General features: G+C 43.0%; 1 protein-coding gene across 2 annotated transcripts in view; it reads right to left on the bottom strand.

Annotated features, from left to right (window-relative positions):
• Window positions 1–235: 235 nt before the first annotated feature.
• Window positions 236–18,635, bottom strand: part of bcor (BCL6 corepressor) — a 54,268-nt gene continuing 35,868 nt past the window's right edge. For both annotated transcript variants that reach the window (XM_022665429.2, XM_049471092.1), the window contains 5 exons: window positions 13,218–13,384; window positions 12,043–12,188; window positions 9,040–9,117; window positions 4,722–4,872; window positions 236–1,858 (listed from right to left, as the gene is read on the bottom strand). In XM_022665429.2, coding sequence (XP_022521150.2) covers window positions 1,561–1,858; window positions 4,722–4,872; window positions 9,040–9,117; window positions 12,043–12,188; window positions 13,218–13,384 — 840 coding nt within the window. In that variant the 3' untranslated portion in view covers window positions 236–1,560. The remainder of the gene's footprint in view (window positions 1,859–4,721; window positions 4,873–9,039; window positions 9,118–12,042; window positions 12,189–13,217; window positions 13,385–18,635) is intronic.

The following is an 18,635-nucleotide window of genomic DNA, read 5'->3' as shown; positions in this document are numbered from 1 at the left end:
TTTATAGGTTTATGTTTGAGTAAAATGTAGAATAAAACTTTGTTTTATTCTATAAACTACAGACAACATTTCTCCCAAATTCCAAATAAAAATATTGTCATTTAGAGCATTTATTTGCAGAAAATGAGAAATGGCTGAAATAACAAAAAAGATGCATAAGATGTATAGGTGCTTTCAGTTTTGTAGTGCATTCAAAACTCCATTAACTGCAAGAACGACAAGTCAACAAGTAATAGAAGATGGAGGGGATCTTTTATTGCCATTTATCTAAAGGATTTTTTTTGTAAAATATAAATACAAATGATAGCGTATGTAGTTACAAAGTTTTCGACACGTCTCCAAAAACAATAAACACACAAGTCAGAAACAAAGTTACTGAAATCGTCGACTCATTATTTACAACTTTGAGAGTGTCTTTATTCTAACAAAGCTTTAATATTAGTATCTTACACTTCATTTTTAATATTTACCCCCAGAAAAAAAGCCACGGTTTTTAAAATATCTTAAATTTGTAATTATAAATAAGTGAGAAAAAAGCTCAAAACCGTGTTTGCAGGTTAGGACCCTCAAAAAAAACTCAAAACTAAAAAGAAAAAAAAAACGAACAGAAAAATCAAAACTCAAACCACAAAAAATAATTAAATTCTTAGTCCCCCCCGCAAACACGGAAGATGGATGAGTGTGTAACTCAGCCGTGAAGTGCACTAGTTAAAGTCACGACTAACGGACAACTCTCCAAAACACCAACAGCTTCAAAATCCTGAACTACTGCAGCAGATACAGCTGTACATTAGTCTCCTCAGCAAATAAACACCCGACCAAAGAATAAAACAAAAAATCATATATATATATATATATTTATATATTTATATTTATAGCCTATTTATATCCATATATATATATTTATATTTATAATCACAAATTAAAATACAGTAATTGTATAGTATTTATATATATGTATATACTTATAAAACATCTCTTGAACAGAAGAGTTCTTCTCTACAATCGTGGGTCCGTTCCTGCGTCCTGCCAGGAGACGGAAATCCATGTCTGAGGTTCGCACGATTCCGTGCTCATCTCACACCATTATGTACACTCGGTTTCGTTTGATTTTTTTAGCTTTTTTATTTAGCTAGCTAGCATGTTTGCTAAGACCACATGAACGGAGGAGACCATTGTGATGTCACAGAGGAAACTCCGCAACATTTTCTTCGCACCTTTTGAAGAGAGACGACACCATGGTGATGTCATAAAATCAGTTCTGGAACATCACCAGCAACACTGTGGAGCTATGATGTCACAAAGGGATTTACAGGAAAACTTCCTGCAGGCGGTTCCAGAAACATGCGGGAGCCGTGGAGACGATTGTGATGTCACGAAGAGAGATCCAGAACAGAGTGAATGTTCAATGTTCAGCGTCTCCACTCGTGATCTGTAGTGCAGAATCCAAATCCAGAATCCCGAAGACAGGATTCTTATCTCTCAGGCTGTTATCTCTCTCAGTTCCAGATCTTGTGCGAGTCAATCGGTCGGTCGCTCGGTCTCCATGAACCTTTAGTGTCACAACCGTGGCTTAAAGACAGACGGCTCCCACCGGTCGTCCAGGTACTCGAGTGATGATCCGAGTAGGGCGACTAGCTCCGCGCTGATCTCAACAAGGTCCAGTAGCTCCTTACTGTCGGGCAGGAACCCGTCCAGCTCCTCCGGGCAGGAGAACAGCTGGCTGAGCGACACCTGCTTGTAGAACTCGGCCTCTGCGATGGTCACCACCTCAATGTGGGAGAACGTGGAGCGGAAAGTCCTCGCCGACATCTTCAAACGCTTCAGAACGTCAGAGAGCAGCAGCCAGTTCCTGGGCCTGAGAGAAAAAAGAGAGAGAGAGAGATTATTTACTGAGTCTATATATTCGAGGTTTTATATATAGATTCATACATTTTATCTGCTTATATAATTGTATTTTTGATAATTCCTAAAACTTTTCCTGAAAAAAAAAGAAGACCGAAAGAAAGGAAAGAGCGAGAATAACAAAAGTGTGTGTATGTATGTGTGTGTGTGTGTGTAAATGCACGTGTGTGGGTGCATGAGGGTTTACACTCCGCTCATCAAAAACAAGACAATGTTTATGCAGATGTTCTGAAATCAGTGTGGGCCTTCTGTTGATCTGACACACACACACACACAAACACACACACAATTAGAAAAGCAGACCCGAATGCACAAAGGACACTCAGGCTCTCACCCGCTCCCAAATACAATAGGTTACACACACACACACAAACACACACACACAAACCTAGACAAAGCCCCGTCTCTCTCTTGCTCTGACACACACACACACACACACACACACACACACACACACACACACACACACACACACACACACACACACAAGTGCGCACACACACATTGGGAAGAGCGGTAACAGGCAGCGCTCAGTCGATGGCACTTCAGGCAGTCTGTGGGCACAGCGGAGCAAGAGAGAGAGAGAAAGAGAGAGAGAGAGAGCATAATTGTTTGTGTGTGTGTGTGTGTGTGTGAGTGTGTGAGAGAGTGCGTGTGATAGATGGTAGAGCAGAGAGGCCCCACCGCACAAGAGAGCCATTAATACTGCATCAGCCAGCAGCACACAGCGCGAGAGCGAGCGAGAGAGGGAAAGAGAGAGAGAGGGAAAGAGAGAGAGAGAGGGAAAGAGAGAGAGCGAAAGAGAGAGAGAGAAAGAGAGAGAGGGAGTGAGGGAGAGATGGACGAAGAGGAGGATGAAGACAGAACAGAATGAAGACTTGGGTGGGGGGGACAAATAAAAAAATTCTCCCTCACACACACACTTTTACTGCGTTAGAGAGAGAGAGAGAGAGAGAGAGAGCACAAGAGATAGACCTCTGAAATGTGTGTGTGTGTGTGTATCTGAGATGTAGACAGAGTGGGAGGTAATTAGCTGTGTCTGTTTAGCGGCACGTCGCTCGTACTCAACCACGCCGAGCCTCCCTCCCTCCCTCTCTCTCCCTCGCTCTCAGTCACAAGCCCCTAAAGCTAATACACCACTGTGTCCTACTTCGTCTCTCCCGCATTTATTACGCTCCCTGGGGTGATGCCGCCTCCACCAAGTGTGACAGGTTCACCCCCGCTAAGCTAATCGCCTCATCAATACTCATTAATAATCGCCAGTCCTCACTGAAACTGATATTCAGGACAGAACAGCCAACTCACAATTTTCCCATGAGTGTCTTTAGCTTTGTCCTGTAGCTACACGGCTAATGTAGCTGAGACACACTGCCAGCAGGACCTGTAACGCTAACTGGTGCCTATAAGCTTTCACTGCCTGTTAGCCACAGAAGCCTCATATTAGCTCTTGGCTAATAACTAAAATGTTGCTTAACCCAAAGTCTAGCCAAAGGAAATGCAACCCAGGACACAAAAAAAAAAATCAAACAGTTGATCAGCAGACCAGTCAACTAGAAATTATATCCTTAACCACCAATCAATCATCATTATCAGCAGCAATAACAATTATCTTCATTGCAGCAAATCATGCATGCATCAAATTTAATATCAATCAATACAGTCTTAAATAAACAGCACCAACGTTACACTTGTGGTCAGTAAGGTTGCCAAGTTGGGAGACAATCACCTTCTTAAAGGCCTGTCAATGGTTTGGTTTCCAAATATGAGCTGAATGGATTTTTTTATACATATTAGTGAGTTTATATATTAAAGAGCACATATATGTATAAGCATTTTCATATACAGCTCTGTAAAAAATAAGAGATCACTTAAAAATGATGAGTTTCTTTGATTTTACCAAATTGAAAAGCTCTGGAATATAATCAAGAGGAAGATGGATGATCACAAGCCATCAAACCAAACTGAACTGCTTGGATATTTCCACCAGGAGTAAAGCAGCATAAAGTTATACAAAAGCAGTGTGTAAGACTGGTGGATGAGAACATGATGCCAAGATGTATGAAAACTGGGATTAAAAACCAGGATAATTCCACCAAATATTGATTTCTGAACACTTTATGAATATGAACTTGTTTTCTTTGCATTATTTAAGGTCTGAAAGCTCTGCATCTTTTTTTGTCATTTCAGCTATATCTCATTTTCTGCCAATAAATGCTCTAAATGAGAATATTTTTATTTGGAAAATTGTCCATAGTTTACTGTAGTTTATGCAGAAACTGAAGTGGTTTCTTGTAGCTGTACATGAGCCTATACATATACGGATATGTACAATACCTAAACCCATTCATTTATATGCACTTTATTTGGAAAACATATAAAGCTATTAATGTATATGGGCCCTTCAATTGATGTGCCAAATTATATGCAGACCCATTAATATACAAGTATATTGATATATGGGCCCCTTAACATGTGAATATTTTAATATATGGATCCATTCAAATCACTGATCACATGACCCCCAGTCTTTTGGGCTGTGGGATTCTCTGTGATGATGGAGTGCTATCTAATAGCTTCAGGATGAGCTGGAGAGCCAGTGGAACTAATCGTCCAACATTAACACCTGGCTAATGTCCTCATAAGGATAAGTGCAATCAAATCCTCCTGACAAAATGTTCCTAAATCTAGTTTAAAGCCTTTTTCCAGACGAACAGACACAAGAACGAACTGCCTACTAATCAGCTCAATCAAGAAACAGGTGTCCACAAACTTTTGGACAGAGTGTAAAACTGCAGGACTAGATAAGAATAGCTCACCCCTGAGACAGAGAGACCTGGATGTTGTAGCAGGGCAGCAGCGGCCGGTCAGAGAACTCAAACTCAAACACCTCTCTGTGGTCGTCCTCCTCGTCCTCGGGACCGGGCGGGTCGGCCAGGATATCAAACGCTGCAGGGTCATCCCCAGGTTCTGAAAACATAAAGAGAGAGATTGAGAATTTAAAGTTTTAAAGATTATCTGGCAACACAGCATTCTAATATCATCACGGCAAGAGTGGAGCTTTAACAAAATATCGATATATCGACCATTTAAAAAGAAGTTTCTATGATTTTACCAAATTAAAAACCTGTGGAATATAATCAAGAGGAAGATGGATGATCACAAGCCATCAAACCAAACTAAATTAAATTTCTGCACCAGGAGTAAAGCAGCATAAAGTTATCCAAAAGCAGTGTGCAAGACTGGTGGAGGAGAACAGGATACCAAGATTACAAAGCATGATTAAAAACCAGGGATATTCCACTAAATATTGATTTCTGAACTCTTAAAACTCTTAAAACTCGGAATATGAACTATTTATTTGAGGTCTGCATCTTTATTTGTTATTTCAGCCATTTCTCATTTTCTGCAAATAAATGCTTTTATTTGGAATTTGGGAGAAATGTTGTCTGTAGTTTATAGATTAAAACACAATGTTCATTTTACTCAAATATAAACCTAAATAGCAAAATCAGAAAAACTGATTCAGAAACTGAAGTGCTCTTCATTTTTCCAGAGATGTATTGTGATAGTGTTTCGCAATACTCAAACACCCAATTTTTAAAAACATAGGATCTATTTTCTTATTATTAGTTAACAGTGGTTGATTTTGTGTTCTAATCTCCTCAAACTAGATAAAAGTGTTGCGCACTCTCATTAGCTCCCTCTTTACTGATTGGGTAAAAAAAAACATTTCTTTTACTCAGATTTTATCAATATATTGGTGTGTTTTTATAATATTACAGTTTTCTTAAAAGGTTATTTTAAACATTGTATAGTCTTGCTCAGAGTATTACAATATATTGTATTGAAACTCCTGTATCATGATGCACATCGTATATAAAGGTTCTTACTAATACACACAGCCCTAGTGAACAGAGCTGCCGCTGTGACTGTGAGCTGACCAATCAGCATGCCTGTGGTCACTCGTCCACAACAACGTGTGTGTGCGCATTCAAATCCTTCATAACAGGAGTGTGTGTGTGTGTTTGGTGTGTTTCTCTCTCACTCAAACACACTAACCAGCCTAGCAGAAAGACTCATCATGAGTGACAGAGGGAGAGAGGGAAGAATGGAGTGAAAGATGGTAAAAATGGAGAGAGCAAGGGCAAGGCTAATCTCATCTCTATCTCTCTGTAAAAACACTTGTTTTCACTAGTTTAAGTCAGTTAAAGCAGTCAGCGCAGACTGTATTGCACACTATGTTTTCACCGTGATTAAACAGACAGTGAAAGTTTAAACTCCATGTTTGTTAGCAACGTTAGCCTAGCATCTTCCATTTCAGCAATATAGAGGCACATATCAGATGTCAAACATTATTTTGAATGTCTTGATTGGTTTATTGGTTAAATATGGTGTGAGTGGTCAAACATGGTCAACTGATTTTTTTCAGGGAACTATAAGCTTCTGCACTAGTTCTAGCAGGAAACTTCTTTGCTCGTCACTCATATCTCAACCAATCACCTGCTTTCACCTGTCTTTATAAGACCACACCTTACACACCCTTCTCTGCTTGCAGGTGCTGTTTCATCGAGTTTGGTCCCTCCGGCTGCCCGGGGGTTGGCTCCGCCCCTGCTTCCTACATACAACAACACCTGTGAGAGTCCAGATGCTGCATACCTGGGCTGACAGGGCCTACTCCATAGACTAACTTTACATAAATTGGTATCTATATTACATTGTTAATACTATCGAAATCAAAAGTTTTTTTACGCAGGGCTAACTTATGCCTTTCTCTCTCTTTTCCTATTTTCCCACAGCCCTGTTCTCTCAACCTCTCTCTCTCTCTTCCTCTCACAGGTGTTGTTGTGGGTGGGTTTGGGGGGGCTGAGAGCTTCCTGAAAATTCTGCTCGGCTGCTCTCCCAGAGGACCAACCCCCCCACTTCTCCTCCCCACCACACGTCTGTCCTTCACTCCCTCCCTCCCTCTTTCTCTCTCTCTTCCGTCCTCCCTCCCTCTTTCTCTCTCTCTCTCTCTGCGCTACACCCTTTTTCCGGAGTCCTTCTCACATCGCTCCCGCTACGCCGTCTCCTATTAACGCCGTCTTCCATTAAGCAGCGCTGCAGGATGTGTGTGTGTGAGAGTGTGTGAGAGAGAGACAGTGTGTGTGTGTGTGGGGGGGGGAAAGGGAGGCTCTTCACTCTTTCCAGTGGGTGTTGGCGTCAGCGCTAAAGCCTCAAAGAGAAAGAGCGAGGAAAGAGAAGAAGAAAAAAAATCACAGCCCCCCCCACTCCTTTCCTCACTCTTTTTCGCTCTCTACATCTTTCTCTCTCTCTCTCTTTCTCTTTCTCTTTTTCTCTTTCCTCTCTCTCTCCTACCCTCGCACGCTCTCGTGCTCAGTTTTATAGCTGGGGTTTTTCCGAGGCGGTGCTTTAGCAGGGCTCCCGAAATAGCCTGACACTCTCTCTGTCTCTTTCTCTCTCTCCCTCCATCTCTCTCTCTCTCTTTTTCTACCTCTCGAGCTCCCCCCCCTTTAACTGTGCCCCTCTCTCTGTCACGCCCGGCTATTCCAAGAATTCAGAGGGGGAAAACGAGTGGTAGCACAGCGTTTGTTTTTTGGCCAGCTGGAGGGAGCCGGCACACCCACATGCGCACTCACTCTCTCGCGCTCGCTCTCGCGCACAATGCTCCGCTGTTATACAGTGGCCTGGGGAACAGTCCCGGCCCTCGTTTCAATAAACTCTTTACCTGCAGGCACCAGCACTGCTCCCACTCCACGCAATAAAAGCTACAGACGGCACGCCTGCACTTTTTCATTTTCCTGATTCCAGATTTTTTATAGAATTGTATGATTTCTTTTGTTAATCTGGGTTTGGAAGCGAGTTCTGTCTGAGCTTCTCTAAAGATCCGCCCATAGAGAAATATTTTAGTCCATGTGTAGCTACAGTTCTCGTATAAAACACTATAAGACAGTCTGAGACATAGATTGGTTCTAGTACATCTTTTTTTTTGCAGTACTGCAAAACATAATATTGTGATACTTTAATATACTGATATCATACACCTCTAAACCTAGAACCACAGCTGCAATATTACTACATAGAAAGGTTTTTGCAGGCCTAATGAAAAAACTGCATATTAGGAACTACAGCTAGGCCTGTCACAATAAGATTATTTTGTGGATATATTGTCCCAGACTTATTATTGCGATACACAATATTTTTTGTAATTTTGAGACTATAAAACACCACTGACATAATGATAAAAGAATAGCAATCTATGATACACTTTTTAAAGACAGCAAAAATTGAATTAATCATTTAATATAACTAGTTGGGGAATTATATATTTATTTCTTCATCTACTTTAGTCCACACTGTGTGTATGTGATGAAGTCACAGTTATTGAAGCATGACTGGGTAAAATACTGTTCCATGTTATATATGTGAACAAACATTCAAATACACACAATAGAAGATATCACGATTATTAAAAAGTATTGAGGTTGTGTTCCTTTATTGTACGATAAATCTCTATTGCAATTATTGTGACAGGCTTCTAACCACAGCTACCTTATTAACTACTACAAATGGTTACACAGAAGCTACAATATTGATACATATAACTTATTTTTTTAGCCTAACAATCACACTCTAGAACTGTAACTGTGCACTATTGCTACATAGTATCAATGCTACACAAGAATCACATACTACAGCTAGGCTATTGTTACTTTTTGGCAAATTTGGCATTGCGTAATAATACTATAGTTACTGGTAGTTAATGATATTTATCCGTATCTGATCGACGTAACTGTAACATACCTGCAGTTCTAGTGGGTGATTATTACATGTTATACATTACATTGTTACATTCCTAGCTAAATAAATAAATATTTAATTTAATAAATTAATTAATTAATGAATGGTGGAACTATATGCTTTTCCCATATGTTTCTCACTTTGGAAGCAAGAGGAGATTCAGACAATGGTCTTGCCCTCAGGGCCCCCGATCCTTACGTTAACGTTTTCACTGATCTGATCTGCGTTTTTCCCTCCTCTGTTGCTCATTTGGGTCATTGTGTGTGTGTGTGAGAGAGAGAGAGAGAGAGAGAGAGAGAGAGAGACAGAGAGAGAGAAAAAAAAATTGGCACTCACCACACACTGCACTGCCATAGAACTCCCAATACACACCGGGGTCATCGTCCGCTCGACCCTGCAGGTCTGCAAAATAATCTACAGAGAGAGGGAGAGAGAGAGAGAGAAAGAGAGAGAGAGAGAGAGAGAGAGAGAAATGTAAGAATACTGCAGAAATGCCACTTGCCATGGTTTTGTGTTGGCAGCAAAGACATTAATAGCATGCATGCACACACACTTATATATACACACACACTCATATATACACACACACAAACTCACACTTATATGCACACACAGTGACGGAGAAGGGACTAACATATGTGTGTGTGAGAGAGATGGAGAGAGAGAGCGCGAGAGCGAGCGAGAAGGGGGAGGATTTGATTAGAAAGCTCCGACAGAGGGAAACAAATTGGGGGAGGGGCCATAAATCAGCGGAGCCGACGGCGCATCAGGACATAAGTGTGCGCGCGCACACACACACACACACACACACACACAATCAGTCTCCTGCTTCTCTCTGCTGTTCGCCTTTTCTCTTCCCCAGCCTCTCTCGCTCACATAATTTAGCCAGAACACACACACACACACACACACACTCGAGACCCGCTGGCTTTGTGCCAGTAATCAGCTTCCGCTCTCCTCGACCGCTGGCCACAACCTCCATTTCCATTTTGTGGTCCGAGAACGAGCCAGCCACTTTCCTCCAGCGACTCCTGAGGGGGCGGGGCTGTTCCTAGACTCAGGTACTGTCGAAATGACCATAAAACAACTCCAGAACTAGAAGTTGCGCAAAAGCATAAAATTATTGTTAAAAAACTTCCAGAATAATTGAATAATAATTGGCAGTAGATATGGTGCTAATAGATTAATGTTTCTCTGCTTGAGATCCTCTGATTCTGTTGGCAATACTTCGCTTTTACAGGAAACAGACAAGCTGTATGTGCACACCTGCACAAATTGCTAATGCACTCTTGGAAAAAAAGAGAAATAGGTGTCCACAAACACACATATATAGTGTACATATAGTGCACACAGTGCTAGCTCACTAAAGGTGTCAGCATACTAAATAAAATGACGTAATTGTACAGAAAGTAGAACTACGGACGTAGCAGTTGTGCACACGGTAAACAACACTCTCTAGTTGGTCAGTGCTAAAAAAGTGTTACTTTGCAACAAAAAAATCCTATTATAATAGTCATTGCAACATGAGTCTTCAATGCTACAGCGCCTCCTGCAGGGGAGGAGCACTTGTAACATGCAACAACCAAAATAAAGACTGGTTCGATTTCACGTCACATTATTACTCCACTCCTGCAGGTGGCGCTATGGCATTTGTTTAGTTTATCAGAAAGTATAGCTATGATTTTTCATGTTGTCTAAATATAATGTACAGAAAGTAAAACAGCTAGCTAATTAGCTAACTATTTCTCACAAACTGGCAAGACTTTCACGACCTCCAAAGTGAGAACTGCGCTAACAGAGCGTCCGAGAAGCCCACGAGAGCTTCGTTCTGCTCGGCTCGGCAGCGAAACTGAAGCAGATCCAGATGTTTCTGCCGTAAAGATGAAGGCTGGAATCCTGACCAGCTGCTGACCCGAGAGACGCTCAGCCGTTTTTTTCCTCCCACGATGATTCAGATTAGAAACGGCCGTGGCGCACGGGGAGGATAAAATGGCCAGCGAGCCTGAATGTGGGAGAGCGAGCGAGAGAGAAAGAAAGAGAGAGAGCGAGGGAGCGAGAGAGCGGGCGAGCGCAGGAGAGGGAGGCTTTAAATGGCAGACAGGGTGGAGGGGGAACGTTTTAAATGCTAAGTAGGAAGAAGTGATTAGAGGAGCGAGTGAGAGAGAGTAAGCGAGCGAGTGAACGAAAGAGAGGGAGATAGTGCGGGCGAGAGAGATTGTGCGCGAAGGGGAGCGAGAGCGTGCTCTGATTGCTTCCCCTCAAAGGGCTCGGCTCGCGCTTGGCTTGCGTAAGAGACACAGAGAGGCAGAGCGAGAGAGAGTGAGACAGAGCGAGAGAGAGTGAGACAGAGCGAAAGTGTGCAAGAGCTGCCGTGCAGTCTTTTCTTTATACTGTCCACCCAGGAGACGCCCCGATTGGAATTTGTGCCACAGAGGTTTCGAACAATTGAAGGAGGTTGTGGGTTCAATTTCCAGTGACAAAGTCCATCCAAGGCTAGAAGTTTCAGACTTTGCGCAACTTCACAACTTCCTCTCTCACCAGGTGGGCCAGAATACTTGAACGTTGAACGTTGAGTAAATGTGTCCACTTGGGTGCAGAGTCCAATCCAGAATGTACAGAAAAAAACAGACAATCTATGAGACGAGACGAAAACGTTCCAGCAGATCCTGGCTTAAATGATTGTGACCAGCGGCATCTGGCTAGGATTGTCCATGTAACCAGACAAGCAACTCTACGAGAAACCACTTCCACATTCAATGCAGAAGACCCCCCCCCACACACACACACACACAGGTCATTACAGCATTCAATAGCTTACATGGGACATGGCAAAAGTCATGGGACACGTTACTGGAGTTTCCAGTCAGTGTTCACAAGAGCAAAGAGAGAGAGAGAGAGAGAGAGTGCACACATGCTGGAAAAGCTCGCAGAATTAACACCATGTTCCAGCTCAGATAACTGCGAGAGGCCAGATTAGGATCAGATTAAATCTAACACACACATACACACACACACACACACACATACACAAACAAACCAGCATGGCTTTCCCAAATTTCCCTCCACACACACACAGCGCGAGAGAGAAGAGCACAAGCTCTGAGTAAATCTCCTTTCTCTGAAAGCGGGTTTGCCGTGATAAAGGCCGCTCACCGCGGCTGCCGTTGCCTAGCAACCCGCAGGCCAAACTGAGCATGTGCACCGTTGTCTTTACCTGGTGCCACCCTTCCAGGAACAAGGGATGAGGGAGGGAGGAAAACATGCAGGAAGACAAAAACTAAGACAGCGTCTGGCAAAGGCGATAGAAGATGGATGGGAGAAGGAAGTGTTGAAACTTACCAGACAGAAACCCCTCCATGATGTCACTGTGGGTCATCTTCAGCAGGCCTCGTCCGGAGTAGGTGGCCAGCGTGGGGTCGGCGCCGTACGACAGCAAGAGCCGTACGATGTCCAGGTGATCGTTCTCCACCGCGTCATGCAGAGGCCTGGAGGACCAACACCAAACAACACCGCGATTAAACCACTGAGCGATTAGCCTAGCCTAGCATCAGTCAACCAGACCTGAAAACACCATCAATTACACCATAGACAACTACAGTTGATCTGCCACAGCTTTCTGCTGGAGTGTTAGCTTCCATTACCTGTTACCATATTTGAGGGTTTGGATTTTTTTAACTGCTATTTACACTGTACTTTTTTTATTCTGTAAACTTTAAAATATATATATATATTTGAGAAATCTAGTGCAACTGAAAGAAATTTGTGTTAAAAGCTAAAAGTTAAATGTGAAGTAATCTGAAGAAAGTGCGGTGGAGTGACCTGCCTGTCCAGAATCAATCTTTCTCTCTAATTATCCGCGCCGTGTTTCCCAGCCTCTTCTGTTGACGCCAACCCTATTATTACTCAACGTGTAATTAGACGCTCTGTGTGTGTGCGCGATATGCGTGTGTGTGTGTTGTGTAATTAATGCTGTAGTGCCGTAACGCTCACACACAGACATACACATACTGTAAACCATAAGAAAAAAGGTCTAGTGTATAACAAAGACGTGTGTACATATAGTGCATAAGGGTGTAAAAGTGAACCTCATGGTTCAGTAGTTGGGAGTTTGGTACTACAGGAAAAATGGTTCCATCTAGTGCTGTATATTGTACATTGTTAGCTGAGCAGTTGAGACTGGCTGGTGAGACCAAACATGTTAGAGCTGCACAATATTGGAAAAAAATTACATTGCAAAAGTTCTTTTTCCGACGATATATATCACAATAATAAACAATAATCCCCCTCGCACTTCTCAGGCAGCAGCAGCCTGTCACTCACACAGACACAGAGACAGCGCTGTGTCTACTTCTTATGTCAAGAATCAAAATACTGAAACATGACGTTTGATTTAATTGCCTTAAGTTACCTTGCATGTTCTGTGAGGTGACTATTGCCCATTAATCATGCAGCTCTAATCTGTTCAGTATAGTGTGTGTGTGTGTGTGTGTGTGTGTGTGTGTGTATGGATGTACCTGGTGCCGTCCTGTGCGCTGCAGTTGATGTCTGCTCCATGCTGCAGCAGGTGCTGGACGATGGTGAACCAGCCTCGAGCACACGCCTCGTGCAACGCACAATAACCTGCGTTATCACGATGATTCACATCACACACCTTATTCTCCAAACAGTACAACACCACCTCCTACACACACACACACACAGGGAGAGAGAGAAACATCAGTTAAGACCACACAGCACTCACAAACTATTATTTCATACAGTATTGTGAAACCACACCAGACACTACCAAACTACACCACTAAACCACACACAAACCCTCATAAACCCAATCACACCCTATATACCACTCAGCCCAACCAATCCAAACCACACCTCTAGCCCACCCATCCAATCAAACCATACCACTACGGGTTACATTTTTTTCCCCCCATTTTCTCTTCAATTTACTCCAATTACTAATCCCACTCATCACTAGTGATGCCCCAACACCAGGAGGGTGAAGACTAGCGCACGCCTCTTCCGATACATGTGAAGTCAGTCTCCGCCTCTTTAAGAACTGTTGAGAGTAGCATCGCAGCGCTAACGCTCGGAGGAAAGCGCAGCGACATGGTTCTGATACATCAGCTCACAGACGCAGCCTTGTGCTGATCCACATCACCCTACCAGTGATGAGGGGGAAGAGCGCCATCTACTGTACTGTACCCACCCAGAGAGAGCAAGACAAACTGTGCTCTCTCAGGGCTGTTCAAGCTACATGAACACTATTCGAACCTGCAAACTCCTGATCATAGTGGCAGTGCTTTAGGCCACTGGACCACTCAGAGCCCATTTACAACGTACACTTCCCTAACGAAAACACACCCTTAACCAAAGCACCTCATTATACACAATCCCCCCGCCCCATCAGACCATACTCCAACCTCACCCAAATCCTCCACTACAATTAGCCAATCAGGAGCTTCCAAGGGCAGTGCTTAGCATGTCCCAGTGAATCACATCCAACCAAACAAACCGAATCACCTGGTAAAGATTCACAACAGGAAACGAATCACTTTAATCCAATTCTGACCTGCACTGCGGACGGGCTGTCAATCATTCAGACTCACAGAGACCGGTAGTCGCAGAAACACACACACACACACACACAAACACAGGCTAGCAGGCGTCTGGTAGCCAGATGAATGTAAGCAGTAGGATTCAGGTGGCAGACCGCCACACACACACACACACACACACACACACACACACACACACACACACACACACACACACACACACACACACACACACACACGCTCTTACACACACACTCTTACACACACACTCTTACACACACACTCTTACACACACACTCTTACACACACACTCTTACACACACACTCTTACATAGACACATAGACCTCATCAGATTGCAGATTAAGGAAAACACACAAATACACACCCCATACCAGGTCTGATTAAAACACACACACACACACTCCCTGATTTGGGGGAGTTCTTTTCATTTCCTTTCTTATTTCAACCCCTCCGGTCACTCCCTCCAACAGAAGGGTGGATTTCTGCACTGGCAGGGAATTTCACACACACACACACACACACTCTGGCCTGGGGGAGTTTGGTAGCGGTAACACGTGTGGAGCGCTCGCAGGCAGCGGAGCTAAGCGATGCATTATACAGACAATAAAGCTGTATTTAACAGCTCAGAGAGAGAGAAACACAGAGAGAGAGAGAGAGAGAGAGAGAGAGAGGAATAAATAACAGAGAAACTGCACGAAAGAGAGAGACCAAGAACAGGAAAAAAGTGAAAATGTGAGAGAGAGAAAAAAGTGAGACAGTGAACGGGGGAGAGAAAGAGAGGGGTATTAGAATGCTTGATTTCTCTGCAGTAAAAAGCCCCCCTCCCCTCCTCCCCCGCTTTTAATCTCCCTCGCTAAAAACGCCTTCCAGCCAACAACTGCAATCAATGCATCACTCAGACACTTAACCCTTCACTGACGCCCGCACACACACACACACACACACGACCGGCTGCACCAGCCGAAGATTTCACACGCAGAAGCTGAAGCTGAATTTTACAGCGCTTATGAACTTGCTCTATACATGAATATAAGACAGAAATGCAAAGAGAAGAGAAGAAAAAGAACAACCTAATGAACAAAACATATGAGATAAAACAGAAGCAATACTTTGAGATAATGAGAGACCAGAAGAGACCAGAGGAAATGAAGGAAAGAGATGGGAAGAGACTAGGTGAGACATGAGACAAGAAGAGACCAAACTAATAGAGAAAAATTACAAAAACAGAGCATATTAAGGAGAGAACACAAGACAAGATAAAAAAAAAGAAGAGACAAGTGAGAAGACATTGAAAGACAAGAAAAGAGCTTGTGGCAGAAAAAACAAGACAATATGAGAAGCAGAATAGTAAGAAAGGACCATACAAAAGACAAAGACAGAGGTGACTAGCAAAGACGGAAGGAATCAAGATAAGGAGACAAAAAGAGACAAGAGAAGAGAAGAGTAGAGGAGAGACAAAAATAGTGCAAAAAGTAAAAAGAGATGAGCAGAGCAGAGACACTAAGAGATGGAGAAGAGTAGAGAGATGTGAAAAGATAAACAGAGACATGCTGAGATGAGAAACACATAGACAGAAATAGTCAGGGCAGGCAGAGATGAGACGAGATGAGACAAGCTGATGCTGTGTCTCAGATTGATCCGGCAGACAGATCACTGTTCTCCGGTCAGCTCATGTCCTGCCGTAGTCGGTCACACACACACACACACACACACACACACACACACACAAATCTAAACCAGTTTGAGAATCCTGCCGCAATTACAGGCAATTAAAGTGGAATTGTAGACTCTCTCCCTCCTTCTCCCAGTGTCTCCTCTGTCTCTCTTGCTCCCTTCTTTTCCTTCTGTCCCCACTTATCCCTTCCCTCCTTCCTCCTCGTCTATATCATCCCTCTCTTTTCTTTCTAACCCTCCCTCTACTAATGCAGCTGAATCCCTCAGGAATCAAGTCTGTCTAACTCTGCAAGAGAGAGAGAGATAGAAGTGTATAGAACCACAGCCCCACACACACACAGCTCTGACGGGCGATCTAATTTTACACACACACTCTCTCTCACAGACACACACACGCAGACGGGTGCGCACGACTCGGGGAACAAAAACAACAGGCTCCGGGCGGCGCGGACGGATGTCACGTTGGCTCAGGAAGCGTGAGAGAAGTGGAGGGGGGACTGTGGGGAGATGATGGGGTGGAAAAGCGGAAAGAGACGGAAGAGAAATAAAAAGAGGGAGACAATGAAGAGAGAGAAAGAGAGAGGGGCATTTTCAGGGATGGGCCAAGAGATATACAGCTCTGGAAAAAATAAGGGAGCCCTTAAAAATGATGAGTTTCTTTGATTTTACCAAATTGAAAACCTCTGAAATATAATCAAGAGGAAAATGGATGATCACAAGCCACCAAACCAAGCTGAACTGCTTGAATTTTTGCACCAGGAGTAAAGCAGCATAAAGTTATACAAAAGCAGTGTGTAAGACTTGTGAAAGAGAATATACCAAGATGCATAAAAACTGTGATGAAAAAACAGGGCTATTCCACCAAATATTGATTTCTGAACTCTTAAAACTTTATGAATATGAACTTGTTTTCTTTGCGTTATTTGAGGTTTAAAAGCTCTGCATCTTTTTTGTTATTTCAGTCATTTCTCATTTTCTGCAAATAAATGCTCTAGTTACAATATTTTTCTTTGGAATTTGGGAGAAATGTTAATTTTACTCAAACATAAACCTATAAATAGTAAAATCAGAGAAACTGATTTAGAAACTGAAGTGCTCTTTTAATCTCACCACACATATATAGCATCAGTGTACCAGTGGAAAACCATTAGAAAGCTACACACTATAAAATATGCAGCAACTCTGATATATATAAGAAATCACCACACACACACAGCTTGCCATGCTTCTCCCACACACACACACACAAGGCAGGAAACTTTTCAACCGCCACCATAACACACACACACACACACACACACACACACACACACACACACACAGACCTTCACACTTCTGTGATTCAGCAATAAGCTGTCAAATAAGAACACTTCTTATTCTTATGCTAACCATGCATCATACTACAAACCTCAGGTTTTGAGGTGCAAGAATGTAGGACTGCAGCACCATTGCACTATTTAAGGTGGACTGAGAAATTTATCAAGATGCTAACATATATATATATATAAAAAAAACTATAACTGGTGTACACATGCTTCCATGTGGACTTTTTGGGCACATTATCATAGTAGTTCCCATGCAAAACTAAAACGAAATGAATAAATGTGCCATTATGTAACTGCTGCACTTTTTAGGGTGGACCCACCAATCAGCAATCAGCTACGTGGTCGAGCTTTTCAACACACACGCGCGCGCACGCACACACAAAGCGAACGCGAGTTTAATGGCCCCATCCCCATCAGCTATACTTGCTGCTTCATTCTATAGAATTATAAACACTGTTTTTTGTAGTGTTATAGTTTTATGTAGCACTATCGTTACACTCTTGCACTTTATGTTTGTCTATTGCATTGTTGTTCCATGTTGCACTATGGTTCCGGAGAAACAAACCAAAAGTTGCTGCACTATTTAAAAAGGGATGAAACATTTATAAAGAAGAAGTTGACAAATAAAAATTCACATGTTCATCTGTGTTCATATGCTGCCATTATTCGTTAGCCACACCAGCCTTAGAACTCCAGTGCACAACTACAAACAAGCAGACTTTGATCACTAAACACGACTCTGCTAACAGATAAATCTAATCTAAAGTGAGGCCGATTGGTGGTAGGTGGTGGGGGTGCTGTCAAACTATCACTTTAACAGTTTACGATGCGCGCTAGTTTTAAAGCGAGCGGCGTCTTTCTTATTCCGTTGATTAGAATTCCAGCTCCGTTCAGTCAAATCCCATAAACACCCGCAGCCTCTCACGCAAACCCGCCTCAGAGCGAGGCCTTGAACGAACACACACAAGCGCGTGCACTTATCCGGCCGCACGGCAACCGCTGTGAACACACAGATTTTTCCACTCCAGCTAATACACGGCGGAGTGTATCTGAAATAAATCAAACGCGGACCCAGAACGCTGCTCTTTTACACACACACACACACACGTGCGAGCGAGTGAGCGAGGGGTCCCTGAAGGAGAATAATCACGCTGAGAGCGATTTGTTTTGGAAGCTGGTGAGAAAGAGAGTGAGAAAACAAGAGAGTGCGCGTGTGTGTGTGTGTGTGTGTGTGTGTGTGTTGAAAAGCTCGACCGCGCAGCCATGTCATATTTCAAAGTAGCGGCAGCGCCACGGAGCCGCTTGTGGCTTATCACACACACACACATACGCACACACACACACACACACACACAC

The sequence above is a fragment of the Astyanax mexicanus genome, chromosome 23, assembly GCF_023375975.1.
Source record: "Astyanax mexicanus isolate ESR-SI-001 chromosome 23, AstMex3_surface, whole genome shotgun sequence".
Classification (NCBI taxonomy): Eukaryota; Metazoa; Chordata; class Actinopteri; order Characiformes; family Acestrorhamphidae; genus Astyanax; species Astyanax mexicanus.
This window is presented reverse-complemented; position numbering and strand designations above follow the sequence as displayed.